Raw genomic sequence first — 14,436 nt, 5'->3', positions numbered from 1 at the left:
GGGCCTCCCTACGTACTGCCCAGTACCAGGTCGGGCCTCCCTACGTACTACCCAGTACCAGGACGGGCCTCCCTACGTACGTCCCAGTACCAGGTCGGGCCTCCCTACGTACGTCCCAGTACCAGGTCGGGCCTCCCTACGTACGTCCCAGTACCAGGTCGGGCCTCACTACGTACGGACCAGTACCAGATCGGGCCTCCACACGTACTGCCCAGTACCAGGTCGGGCCTCCACACGTACTGCCCAGTACTAGGTCGGGCCTCCCTACGTACGTCCCAGTACCAGGTCGGGCCTCCCTACGTACGTCCCAGTACCAGGTCGGGCCTCCCTACGTACGTCCCAGTACCAGGTCGGGCCTCCCTACGTACGTCCCAGTACCAGGTCGGGCCTCCCTACGTACGGCCCAGTACCAGGTCGGGCCTCCCTACGTACGGCCCAGTACCAGGTCGGGCCTCCCTACGTACGGCCCAGTACCAGGTCGGGCCTCCCTACGTACGGCCCAGTACCAGGTCGGGCCTCCACAGGTACTGCCCAGTACCAGGTCGGGCCTCCACACGTACTGCCCAGGACCAGGTCGGGCCTCCCTACGTACTGCCCAGGACCAGGTCGGGCCTCCCTACGTACTGCCCAGTACCAGGTCGGGCCTCCACACGTACTGCCCAGTACCAGGTCGGGCCTCCCTACGTACGTCCCAGTACCAGGTCGGGCCTCCCTACGTACGTCCCAGTACCAGGTCGGGCCTCCCTACGTACGTCCCAGTACCAGGTCGGGCCTCCCTACGTACGTCCCAGTACCAGGTCGGGCCTCCCTACGTACGTCCCAGTACTAGGTCGGGCCTCCCTACGTACGTCCCAGTACCAGGTCGGGCCTCCCTACGTACGTCCCAGTACTAGGTCGGGCCTCCCTACGTACGTCCCAGTACTAGGTCGGGCCTCCCTACGTACGTCCCAGTACTAGGTCGGGCCTCCCTACGTACTGCCCAGTACTAGGTCATGCCTCCCTACGTACTGCCCAGTACTAGGTCATGCCTCCCTGCGTACTGCCCAGTACTAGGTCAGGCCTCCCTGCGTACTGCCCAGTACTAGGTCAGGCCTCCCTACGTACTGCCCAGTACTAGGTCAGGCCTCCCTACGTACTGCCCAGTACTAGGTCAGGCCTCCCTACGTACTGCCCAGTATTAGGTCAGGCCTCCATACGTACTGCCCAGTACTAGGTCAGGCCTCCATACGTACTGCCCAGTACTAGGTCAGGCCTCCATACGTACTGCCCAGTACTAGGTCAGGCCTCCATAAGTACTGCCCCGTACTAGGTCAGGCCTCCATAAGTACTGCGCAGTACTAGGTCAGGCCTCCATACGTACTGCCCAGTACTAGGTCAGGCCTCCCTACGTACGTCCCAGTACCAGGTCGGGCCTCCACACGTACTGCCCAGTACCAGGTCGGGCCTCCACACGTACTGCCCAGTACCAGGTCGGGCCTCCACACGTACTGCCCAGTACTAGGTCGGGCCTCCCTACGTACGTCCCAGTACTAGGTCAGGCCTCCCTACGTACGTCCCAGTACTAGGTCAGGCCTCCCTACGTATGTCCCAGTACTAGGTCAGGCCTCCCTACGTACGTCCCAGTACTAGGTCAGGCCTCCATAAGTACTGCCCAGTACTAGGTCAGGCCTCCATAAGTACTGCCCAGTACTAGGTCAGGCCTCCCTACGTACTGCCCAGTACTAGGTCAGGCCTCCCTACGTACTGCCCAGTACTAGGTCAGGCCTCCCTACGTACTGCCCAGTACTAGGTCAGGCCTCCCTACGTACTGCCCAGTACTAGGTCAGGCCTCCCTACGTACTGCCCAGTACTAGGTCAGGCCTCCCTACGTACTGCCCAGTACTAGGTCAGGCCTCCCTACGTACTGCCCAGTACTAGGTCAGGCCTCCCTACGTACTGCCCAGTACTAGGTCAGGCCTCCCTACGTACTGCCCAGTATTAGGTCAGGCCTCCCTACGTACTGCCCAGTACTAGGTCAGGCCTCCATACGTACTGCCCAGGACTAGGTCAGGCCTCCATACGTACTGCCCAGTACTAGGTCAGGCTTCCATAAGTACTGCACAGTACTAGGTCAGGCCTCCATAAGTACTGCCCAGTACTAGGTCAGGCCTCCATAAGTACTGCCCAGTACTAGGTCAGGCCTCCATAAGTACTGCCCAGTACTAGATTGTTGCCTGTATTAACATTGTGCCCAGGATCTAGGTAGGTCTATTCCATGTCCAGAGATTTGGCTGCTTGGCGCCCGGTGAAGCAGCCACGGTGTTTGGGTCGCTGGTCATCCCACAATATACTATCACTGTATATCCACTGGTCATCCCACGATGTACTATCACTGTATATTTATACTGTATACCCACTGGTCATCCCACGATATACTATCACTGTATATCCACTGGTCATCCCACGATATACTATCACTGTATATTTGTACTGTATACCCACTGGTCATCCCACGATATACTATCACTGTATATCCACTGGTCATCCCACGATATACTATCACTGTATATCCACTGGTCATCCCACGATGTACTATCACTGTATATTTATACTGTATACCCACTGGTCATCCCACGATATACTATCACTGTATATTTGTACTGTATATCCACTGGTCATCCCACGATGTACTATCACTGTATATTTATACTGTATACCCACTGGTCATCCCACGATATACTATCACTGTATATTTGTACTGTATACCCACTGGTCATCCCACGATATTCGACGTTCTGGGTGATTAAAGGTGCTTGTGCTGAACTCCTCTAGTGTTGATGTTTTAACTGTGACTGCCTCTACACCTGCTGCCTCTACACCTGCTGCCTCTACAACTGCTGCCTCTACAACTGCTGCCTCTACAACTGCTGCCTCTACAACTGCTGCCTCTACACCTGCTGCCTCTACACCTGCTGTGGTTGGACATACTGCCTCCACACATACTGCCTCCACACATACTGCCTCCACACATACTGCCTCCACAGCTGCTGTGGTTGGACAGGCCCACATACTGCCTCTACACATACTGCCTCTACACATACTGCCTCTACACATACTGCCTCTACACATACTGTGCTTGGACAGGCCTACATACTGCCTCTACACATACTGCCTCTACACATACTGCCTCTACACATACTGCCTCTACACATACTGCCTCTACACATACTGCCTCTACACATACTGCCTCTACACATACTGCCTCTACACATACTGCCTCTACACATACTGCCTCCACACATACTGCCTCCACACATACTGCCTCCACACATACTGTGCTTGGACAGGCCTACATACTGCCTCTACACATACTGCCTCTACACATACTGCCTCTACACATACTGCCTCTACACATACTGTGATTGGACAGGCACATACTGTGGTTGAACAGGTCTACATACTGCCTCTACACATACTGCCTCTACACATACTGTGATTGGACAGGCCTACATACTGCCTCTACACCTGCTGTGGTTGGACAGGCCTACATACTGCCTCAAAACCTGCTGTGGTTCGTGTAGCAGGACAGGCCTACATACTGCCTCTACACCTGCTGTGGTTGGACAGGCCTACATACTGCCTCTACACCTGCTGTGGTTGGACAGGCCTACATACTGCGCCTCTACACCTGCTGTGGTTGGACAGGCCTACATACTGCCTCTAGACCTGCTGTGATTGGACAGGCCTACATACTGCCTCTACACCTGCTGTGATTGGACAGGCCTACATACTGCTGTGATTGGACAGACCTACATACTGCCTCTACACCTGCTGTGATTGGACAGGCCTACATACTGCCTCTACATACTGCTGTGATTGGACAGGCCTACATACTGCCTCTACACCTGCTGTGATTGGACAGGCCTACATACTGCCTCTACATACTGCTGTGGTTGGACAGGCCTACATACTGCTGTGATTGGACAGGCCTACATACTGCCTCTACATACTGCTGTGATTGGACAGGCCTACATACTGCTGTGATTGGACAGGCCTACATACTGTACTATATCCTAGATAAAGGATGACATTGTGACGTGATTAAAGTCCATGACGTGATTTCGATCACATTAATTGACATGTCTGTATCAACATTGTGAGTTGGATGTACTCTATGCCCAGATCAAACTGTGTGTGGACAGAAAAGTCCTGCTAGATTTCAATCAGTACCACATTAGATGACATGTCACCGTTTGTTGGTTTTATGGCCCAACAGACTGATGACGTGGCTTTTACCATCCTGGACGCGTAGTAAACAACATGAATGTCAGAGTGAATACATTCTACACTAACAGCCCCCAACAGCCACGTCCACATGCATTAATGTGAATGAACACGACGGACCAATGATGACTACAGGGAATATTCAATCAAACCACGGTCATGTTCACTGTATCTTCATTTACACAATTACAGTACTGCCAAGCACTATGCGCACACACACACACACACACACAGACCACTCTTCTTGGAGAAGACACACACACACACGAAGTGTAGGTGTCCTACATTTGACAGGAGTCCACCTGTTAATTTTCACAGAGTTCAAATAACATCCTGCTATTTTATTTACAAACATTACACGTTTAAATACTGTAGGCCCAACATGTGTCAGTATGCGACTGTACAAATTCTGTACTGCTTGTTAGATTGAATTTCAACTACTCCCACACACAGAGTTGGCTGGATATGAAATAACCACAAGCTGTAAACAAATGCCATCTATTCATGAGAGAAAATAGCCGGGGAAACTGTGACGTGGTTGGAGATGTATGTCCTCCACGCTGCCTGCCTGGCTAGGCCTTATGGTCTATATAGTGTTATGGAATACTGAACAATACGGTCTGTATGACCCCCCTACGACCTGCTCTGTGTGGAGGGAGGGGGCGTGGGTCACCGAGGTCATACATTTGGACCTGACGCCTAATCCACTTCTCCTGCTCGGAAAGTAAAGACAGACAGAAGAGGAGGTTGATGCTGCACATCACAAGGTTTGATGGTCCATATTAATGCCGTACAGCACCCGTTTCAACATCCTCATATCACCGAATCATAAATACATTGGATGGTACTGTAGAAGGAAGTATGGGACATTTAGACATAACACATAAGGAGAAACTGTGTGTGTGTGGGTATGTGTGTGTGTGGGTCTGTTGTGTGTGTGTGTGTGTGTGTCTGTGTGGGTCTGTGTGTGTGTGTGTGTCTGTGTGAGTCTGTGTGTCTTCTCCAAGAAGAGTGGCCTGTGTGTGTCTGTCTGTGTGTGTCTGTGTGTGGCTCTTCTCCAAGAAGAGCGGCCTGTGTGTGTCTCACCTTGATAGTGCTGGGTTTGATCAGAAGTCCTGGGGCAGGAGTGGCATTGGTCTGCTGGGAATCGTCTGATTCCTTTCCACTTTGATAGACCACCCTATCGGAGATATGAATGCTTGAAGCACAGCCCATGCTTCAACCCCACTTCTGACAATCCCTCTAGCTCAAGTGCTTTACCAATACCTGGACGACTGTCATTCGGTATCCCTCCACTGATATCTTCTGGGGGGTCTTTTTCTCCCTCTTGATAAATCGTAATGCTAAACGCTCTCTCTAGTTTCTCTAACACTAAGCATGAATAATAGATGTTCCTTCCCCCCCACCCACCCACCCCCCCTAACCAGGAAACAGATTTCCTCTCTCTGCTTTTTAAATTTTTTTTTACATGAAGCAATTTAGAGAGATTTTCTACACGCGTCGTTTTATTATTGCTAACACGAATCCCGTTATTATAGAACGCCGCTGTTCTGTGGTTCTATTCCAGGGCCGATTTATCCTTCATGAGACGGCTTCCCCGCCTCGGATTCGTACATCACTTGCTCTCTCTCTCTCTCTTTCTGAATGTATGTATTTTTAAAAAAAACTTTACTCTTTTCAAGTAAACGTCAGTCTTCTGGTTGAATTCAAGCAGAAGTTTGATCCATGTTCGTCCAATAAGCCTTCTGCTGAAACCGTCCTCCCCACCCAAAACCATCCAATTCCATTGAACTAATGTTTTTCTTTGACTATCTGGTTAGCCACTTCATTTCAAGACATTGGCCACAATCCGGTTCTCACGACAGTTTGTTCCAGCCTCATATACCCCCATCATCAACAGGCTACAATATTCACACTGCATGGTGCTCCCCTCGACTGGCGCTCCAATCTCAAGACTCCCCCTTGCAACAAAATGCAATTTAGTCCGACAAAACATGCCATTTATCTGCCAAAAAAATACCAATTAGGCGAAACAGAAATATTTTGGTGGAATCTTCATTCAGACATCCACTGTCAGCTTGATGACGACCCGACAGAGATAGAAAACTGGGTAAAAATGAGTTGCAATTTTTTCCTCTTTCTGAAAAAAAATATGAAGAGTGCTGTCAAATTATCTGTTGAAGAGGTACCTCCTCTGGATCAGACCAATCGCATAAAAACAGACCGCTGCGCGTCCCCCAAGTTTCGGTTTTCAGTAAGGAAGATGGGTGATTGTTCTTTATAAACGCAAAATACAGAAATTCGCTACATAATGGTGAATTATTTAAGTATTTTTCTCTGCCTTTCGAGCGTTTGCCCTTCCAATTCTTCGGCACTGCTTGACAGCAGCACGTCCAATAAAAGCTGCCGCAAGGATTGACCTACAGCCTTTACTGACGTCAATGCAAATGAGCCTCAACGGGCTAATCAGAGCGCGTCTCCAGCCAGCTGGGCGGATCCAGCGCTCAGAGGGAACTTTGAAATGGACCAGAGAACGTTCACACACCGCCTCTATTCGAATGGGTTCTGAGCCGAACGTCACCCCAAACCGGATGACAATATGTTCAGGGTGAAAATGTATATCTTACACGGGTGTATGCCTGTATATCTTTTTAAAGCTGTAGGAGATCTTGTGGACACAGCTGTTGTCATTTACTCTATGATCAGTGATTAAATCAATATTACATCATACATTTTCATTCATTTGTCAATTTTTGTAAATAATCAACTGCATAAATTATCAATATTAATATTGCGTTATTGTCAATGGACCCTATACTGTTCAATGACCAATAATGCAAAAATATGTATTATAAAATGGTTATAACCTACTACTGTTAAATAAGTCTTGTTTAGGCCTACCTCTAAACTTCAACCAATAAGTATCACAAATTGGGATATATTTCAAATGTTTTATGGTCATTTTATGGTATTTGTCTCTGGTACACTGTTGCTGGCTTCACGTGCTCGTGAGAAATAGGACACTGGGAAGTGATAAGTCTGACATGATTGTGTTCAAGTGCTTTTGAAGTCATAACAATTCTCCAACCAATAACATTTTAGCTAGCTTGATAAGCTTAGCTAACATTGCTAACATTAAAACTTAGCTAGCCTTGTATACTATACAGACTCACCCGGCCTGCACAGCTGAGTAAGGGAAACAGCTCGATTCACACAAAAGTTATTATAACCTTGTGCATGAAGTTCAGAATGACAATGTCACGTGTTCAACACCTAAAGACCTGCATCACTATACTGAGAGTGTTTCCAAAATGACATATTTGGGTGTTTTTGGAGCCTTTGTTAATGTTCTTCAGGGCCCCAAACTGCAGAACAAGGACGAGGAAGTGATTTGCAGTAAAGAATAAAACATTTTTTAAAAAATAACAAGTGATATCACAAAAAAAAGGTGTCTGGACCCTTCTAGAACATGCCATTTGCATTTTTTTTTAAAAATAGATTTGGATGTAAAAAAAAAAAAACTTTCCTGTATTTTTGAGTAGAATGTCCTTTTAAAAAGTCAACAGAAAAAGTGACCTTCTCACATTCGTTCTACAAAAAAAAAATAATAATCACCGCAAATCTAATGACAACACCTTCAAATCTGTACATTAACAAATAACCTTCAATTCTTAACATCTTTATCTCTCTTATCAAAATTACTCAATAAAATTATATTTTTCAAAAACATTGGTATTATTGTCCCATACAATAATATGAAATCTTGACTTTTTTTTATTCCAACAAAAATTCTAATAAATATTTTGATATAGTTTGGCAACCCCACTGCAATTCCCCCGCGACTCATCCAGGGTTCCCGACCCCCACTTTGAATACCACTGTACTAGGGTATGACTAGGGTATGACTAGGGTACAACTAGGGTACGACTAGGGTATGACTAGGGTATGAGTAGGGTATGACTATGGTATGACCAGGGTATGACTAGGGTATGACTAGGGTATGACTAGGGTATGACTAGGGTATGACCAGGGTATGACTAGGGTATGACTATGGTATGACCAGGGTATGACCAGGGTATGACTAGGGTATGACTAGGGTATGACCAGGGTATGACTAGGGTATGACCAGGGTATGACCAGGGTATGACTAGGGTATGACTAGGGTATGACTATGGTATGACCAGGGTATGACTAGGGTATGACTAGGGTATGACTAGGGTATGACCAGGGTATGACTAGGGTATGAGTAGGGTATGACTAGGGTATGACTAGGGTATGACTATGGTATGACCAGGGTATGACCAGGGTATGACTAGGGTATGACCAGGGTATGACCAGGGTATGACTAGGGTATGACTAGGGTATGCGTAGGGTATGAGTAGGGTATGACTATGGTATGACCAGGGTATGACTAGGGTATGACTATGGTATGCTGCACCTTCATCAGAGTTTCTTGTGTAGAGAGCACAGATGTCAAACAGGACCTTTTTTTACATTTCTATATTCTTATTTTAAATGCATGTATCCCTGTCCTTCACCTGTTCATGTCTATTAATGTTCTGTATTATGCCATGTTTTATGTTCTGTGTGGACCCCAGGAAGAGCAGCTGCTGCAATAGCTGTTCTATACATTTTGCAATGAGACTGAGAGAACATGCTGCAGTTTAAAATTCCTGCAATTCTTATTCATAAAGTGTCTCAGAGTAGGAGTGCTGATCTAGGATCAGGTCCCCGCTGTCCATAGAATCATATTCATTATGATATAAAAGGCTAAACTGATTCTAGATCACCACTCCTACTCTTGAGTTGCTTTGTGAATCGAACTATTAGTGATACAGGACTGACTGTTTCTTGAAAATAAAAATGAGTACATTTTTTAAATTTTTTTATTTTATTTCACCTTTATTTAACCAGGTAGGCTAGTTGAGAACAAGTTCTCATTTGCAACTGTGACCTGGCCAAGATAAAGCATAGCAGTATGAGCAGACAACACAGAGTTACACATGGAGTAAACAATTAACAAGTCAATAACACAGTAGAAAACAAAGGGGGAGTCTATATACAATGTGTGCAAAAGGCATGAGGTAGGCGAATAATTACAATTTTGCAGATTAACACTGGAGTGATAAATGATCAGATGGTCATGTACAGGTAGAGATATTGGTGTGCAAAAGAGCAGAAAAATAAATAAATTTTAGATGGTAAAGATGAACATGATCTCATTCTATTCGTTCAACTGAAAACGATTATTCTGTTATTTGGGCTTGTTGATGTCGTCTCAAATGGCACCCTATTCCCTATACACTGAGTGTACAAAACGTTAAGAACATCTTTCCAATATTGAGTTGTACACTCAGTGTGTAGTACACTACTTTCGGGCCATCTGGTCATCTGATGCTGTATGCAGTGATCAGTGCCAGGTATATGGATATATACTTTTTCAGGTAACAAGTTTCAGCAAACTTTTTTTTAACCAAATATTGGGATTGAGATTTTACGTGCGATTTAGATCAAAACACTTGGGTGAACTGTTGGGATCATAGAAATACAATGAGTGTTCTGATTCTATGGTTGAAAACAACAGGTACAGTAGAAGTTGTTGTGACAGGCTAGGAACCAAAGTGTTGGTCTGAGTTTCCCAGGGGACCCTTATTACATTTGAACTTAAGGCATGAAAAAAAAAATTCTAAATATTGCAATTGTGATTAAAATTTGATTCATTGTGCAGCCTTAGTTTGAAACAGGTGCTTAATTATCACAGGGTTACACATCATCACTGTACATGTACAACTGCTGCTGTCATTATTACCATGACATGAACGGTATCCTAAATGGCTCCCTATATAGAGTACTACTTTTGACCAGACTAGCCTTTTAGTATTTTCTCACAGCCAAGGGACTAGCAATAGCATAGTCTTTTCTCTCAGCCAAGAGATTAGCATTAGCATAGTATTTTCTTACAGCCAAGAGACTAGCGTAGTATTTTCTCACAGCCAAGAGACTAGCATTAGCTTAGTCTTTTTTCTCAACCAAGAGACTAGCATTAGCATAGTCTTTTCTCACAGACAAGGGACTAGCATTAGCATAGTCTTTTCTCACAGCCAAGAGACTAGCATTAGCATAGTCTTTTATCTCAACCAAGAGACTAGCATTAGCATAGTTTTTTTTTCACAGCCAAGAGACTAGCATAGTATTTTCTCACAGCCAAGGGACTAGCATAGCATTTTCTCACAGCCAAGGGACTAGCATTAGCATAGTTTTTTTTCTCACAGCCAAGGGACTAGCATAGCATTTTCTCACAGCCAAGGGACTAGCATTTGCACAGTATTTTCTCACAACCAAGAGACTCGCATAGTATTTTCTTACAGCCAAGAGACTAGCGTAGTATTTTCTCACAGCCAAGAGACTAGCATTAGCTTAGTCTTTTTTCTCAACCAAGAGACTAGCATTAGCATAGTCTTTTCTCACAGCCAAGGGACTAGCATTAGCATAGTCTTTTCTCTCAACTAAGAGGCTAGCATTAGCATAGTTTTTTTTCACAGCCAAGAGACTAGCATAGTATTTTCTCACAGCCAAGAGACTAGCATAGTATTTTCTCACAGCCAAGGGACTAGCATTTGCACAGTATTTTCTCACAACCAAGAGACTCGCATAGTATTTTCTTACAGCCAAGAGACTAGCGTAGTATTTTCTCACAGCCAAGAGACTAGCATTAGCTTAGTCTTTTCTCTCAACTAAGAGGCTAGCATTAGCATAGTTTTTTTTCACAGCCAAGAGACTAGCATAGTATTTTCTCACAGCCAAGGGACTAGCATAGCATTTTCTCACAACCAAGGGACTAGCATTAGCACAGTATTTTCTCACAACCAAGGGACTAGGATTAGCATAGTATTTTCTCTCAGCCAAGAGACTAGCATTAGCATAGTCTTTTCTCACAGCCAAGGGACTAGTATTAGCATAGTCTTTTCTAACAAGCCAAGGGACTAGCATAGGCATAGTCTTTTCTCACAGCCAAGAGACTAGCATTAGCATAGTCTTTTCTCTCAGTCAAGAGACTAGCATTAGCATAGTATTTTCTCACAGCCAAGAGACTAGCATTAGCATAGTCTTTTCTCACAGCCAATATACTAGCATAGTATTTTCTCACAGCCAAGAGACTAGCATGGTCTTTTCTCACAGCCAAGAGACTAGCATTAGCATAGTCTTTTCTCTCAGCCAAGAGACTAGCATTAGCAAAGTCTTTCTCACAGCCAAGGGACAAGCATTAACATAGTCTTTTCTCACAGCCAAGAGACTAGCATAGTATTTTCTCATAGCCAAGAGACTAGCATAGTCTTTTCTCACAGCCAAGAGACTAGCATTTGCACAATTCAATTAACTTCCATGTTTAGAATGAAGTTCACACAAATAAAGTTCCCTCCGGAAGAAGTGTAGATCCAACAATTTGTGTATTTGTGTTGTGTATTCTTGAACATTACTATACTTATCAAAGATCTAGTTACTGGATGTGGTGCTCCAATGCAGAAATTAGCAGTATGCAGGTTTTCTTTCAGGGTGTCATGCCTCTATTCCACCAGGAGATGTCAGGAGAGTACAGGTATTAAAGATAACAGGATCTCTCTCTCTCTCTCTCTCTCTCTCTCTCTCTCTCTCTCTCTCTCTCTCTCTCTCTCTCTCTCTCTCTCTCTCTCTCTCTCTCTCTCTCTCTCTCTCTCTCTCTCTCTCTCATTGCCAAAGCAAGTGAAGTAGATAATAAACAACAAATTAAATAAACAATACAAATTAACAGTAAGCAACACTCACTAAAGTTCCAAAACTATCTTTCTGACTCTCTCTATCTCTCTCTCTCTCTCTCTCCTTCTATAACAAAAGTCAGTCTCCTAAAGCTCCCCCTCAATGAGATAATGATTAATACTCTGACAGTATCACTCTCTGATCCATCAAATCTACATGACAAACTATTTTATATTTATACTATCAAACTATTTACAATAGAAGCAGAAAACCTGAGTCAAATACTTTCAGATACTTAAGAATCACTTAAAGGGATAGTTCACCCAAATTACAAAATTACATATTGGATTCCATACCCTTATCCTTATCCTTGCTAAACCAAAACATGGATTGATGTCATACCTTGTTCATAGACTGTTTACAGGGTAAGGAAACCAATGTGTCATTTTGTAATTTGGGTGAACTCTCCCTTTAAATGAACTTGCCCAATACAATGGAACCAATGGAATAGTCCCAAAAGTACATCTTGCACTCACCCTGCTGAATCAAGCTCACCCTATCTGCCCTGGTCAAAAGTAGTGCACTACATAGGGAATAAGGCCCTGGTCTAAAGTAGTGCACTACATAGGGAATAGGGTGCTATTTGGGCCGGAGCCCTAATGTAATTGACATACTGTATTAGACCCAGGTCTGACAACATGGTGGCAGGGAACAATAAGGCTAATAGAATGCGAGGGATTTACCAGCCTAGTGAAGAGCAGCAGTAAGTACACTGTTGGCCTAGGTCATGGTCATGATTATATAACTGTTGTTAAACTGTGTGGTCCAACATGGTCATATAACTGTTATTAAACTGTGTGGTCCACCATGGTCATGGTCATATAACTGATATTAAACTGTGTAGTCCACCATGGTCATGGTCATATAACTGATATTAAACTGTGTGGTCCACCATGGTCATATAACTGATATTAAACTGTGTGGTCCACCATGGTCATATAACTGATATTAAACTGTGTAGTCCACCATGGTCATGTAACTGATATTAAACTGTGTAGTCCACCATGGTCATATAACTGATATTAAACTGTGTGGTCCACCATGGTCATATAACTGATATTAAACTGTGTGGTCCACCATGGTCATATAACTGATATTAAACTGTGTAGTCCACCATGGTCATATAACTGATATTAAACTGTGTAGTCCACCATGGTCATATAACTGATATTAAACTGTGTAGTCCACCATGGTCATATAACTGATATTAAACTGTGTGGTCCACCATGGTCATATAACTGATATTAAACTGTGTAGTCCACCATGGTCATGATTATATAACTGATATTAAACTGTGTAGTCCACCATGGTCATATAACTGATATTAAACTGTGTGGTCCACCATGGTCATATAACTGATATTAAACTGTGTAGTCCACCATGGTCATGATTATATAACTGATATTAAACTGTGTGGTCCACCATGGTCATGATTATATAACTGATATTAAACTGTGTGGTCCACCATGGTCATATAACTGATATTAAACTGTGTAGTCCACCATGGTCATATAACTGATATTAAACTGTGTAGTCCACCATGGTCATATAACTGATATTAAACTGTGTAGTCCACCATGGTCATATAACTGATATTAAACTGTGTAGTCCACCATGGTCATATAACTGATATTAAACTGTGTAGTCCACCATGGTCATATAACTGATATTAAACTGTGTGGTCCACCATGGTCATATAACTGATATTAAACTGTGTGGTCCACCATGGTCATATAACTGATATTAAACTGTGTAGTCCACCATGGTCATGATCATATAACTGATATTAAACTGTGTAGTCCACCATGGTCATGATCATATAACTGATATTAAACTGTGTGGTCCACCATGGTCATATAACTGATATTAAACTGTGTGGTCCACCATGGTCATATAACTGATATTAAACTGTGTAGTCCACCATGGTCATGATCATATAACTGATATTAAACTGTGTGGTCCACCATGGTCATGATCATATAACTGATATTAAACTGTGTAGTCCACCATGGTCATATAACTGATATTAAACTGTGTGGTCCACCATGGTCATATAACTGATATTAAACTGTGTAGTCCACCATGGTCATATAACTGATATTAAACTGTGTAGTCCACCATGGTCATGATTATATAACTGATATTAAACTGTGTGGTCCACCATGGTCATATAACTGATATTAAACTGTGTGGTCCACCATGGTCATATAACTGATATTAAACTGTGTAGTCCACCATGGTCATATAACTGATATTAAACTGTGTAGTCCACAGTGTTTATATAACTGATATTAAACTGTGTAGTCCACAGTGTTTATATAACTGATATTAAACTGTGTGGTCCACCATGGTCATATAACTGATATTAAACTGTGTAGT

General features: G+C 44.0%; 1 protein-coding gene across 3 annotated transcripts in view; it reads right to left on the bottom strand.

The window, feature by feature from the left end:
* Nucleotides 1-5,662, bottom strand: part of LOC110511547 (high affinity cAMP-specific and IBMX-insensitive 3',5'-cyclic phosphodiesterase 8A) — a 208,778-nt gene extending 203,116 nt beyond the window's left edge. For 2 of the 3 annotated variants that reach the window (XM_036981520.1, XM_036981521.1), the window contains exon 1: nucleotides 5,350-5,662. In XM_036981520.1, coding sequence (XP_036837415.1) covers nucleotides 5,350-5,478 — 129 coding nt within the window. In that variant the 5' untranslated portion in view covers nucleotides 5,479-5,662. The remainder of the gene's footprint in view (nucleotides 1-5,349) is intronic. The other variant, XM_036981522.1, reaches the window with a different exon arrangement.
* Between the last annotated feature and the right edge of the window lie 8,774 nt (nucleotides 5,663-14,436).

This window comes from Oncorhynchus mykiss, chromosome 6 (genome assembly GCF_013265735.2).
Source record: "Oncorhynchus mykiss isolate Arlee chromosome 6, USDA_OmykA_1.1, whole genome shotgun sequence".
NCBI lineage: Eukaryota > Metazoa > Chordata > Actinopteri > Salmoniformes > Salmonidae > Oncorhynchus > Oncorhynchus mykiss.
Note: the sequence above shows the minus strand (reverse complement) of the source record. Positions and strands in the feature narration are given on the sequence as shown.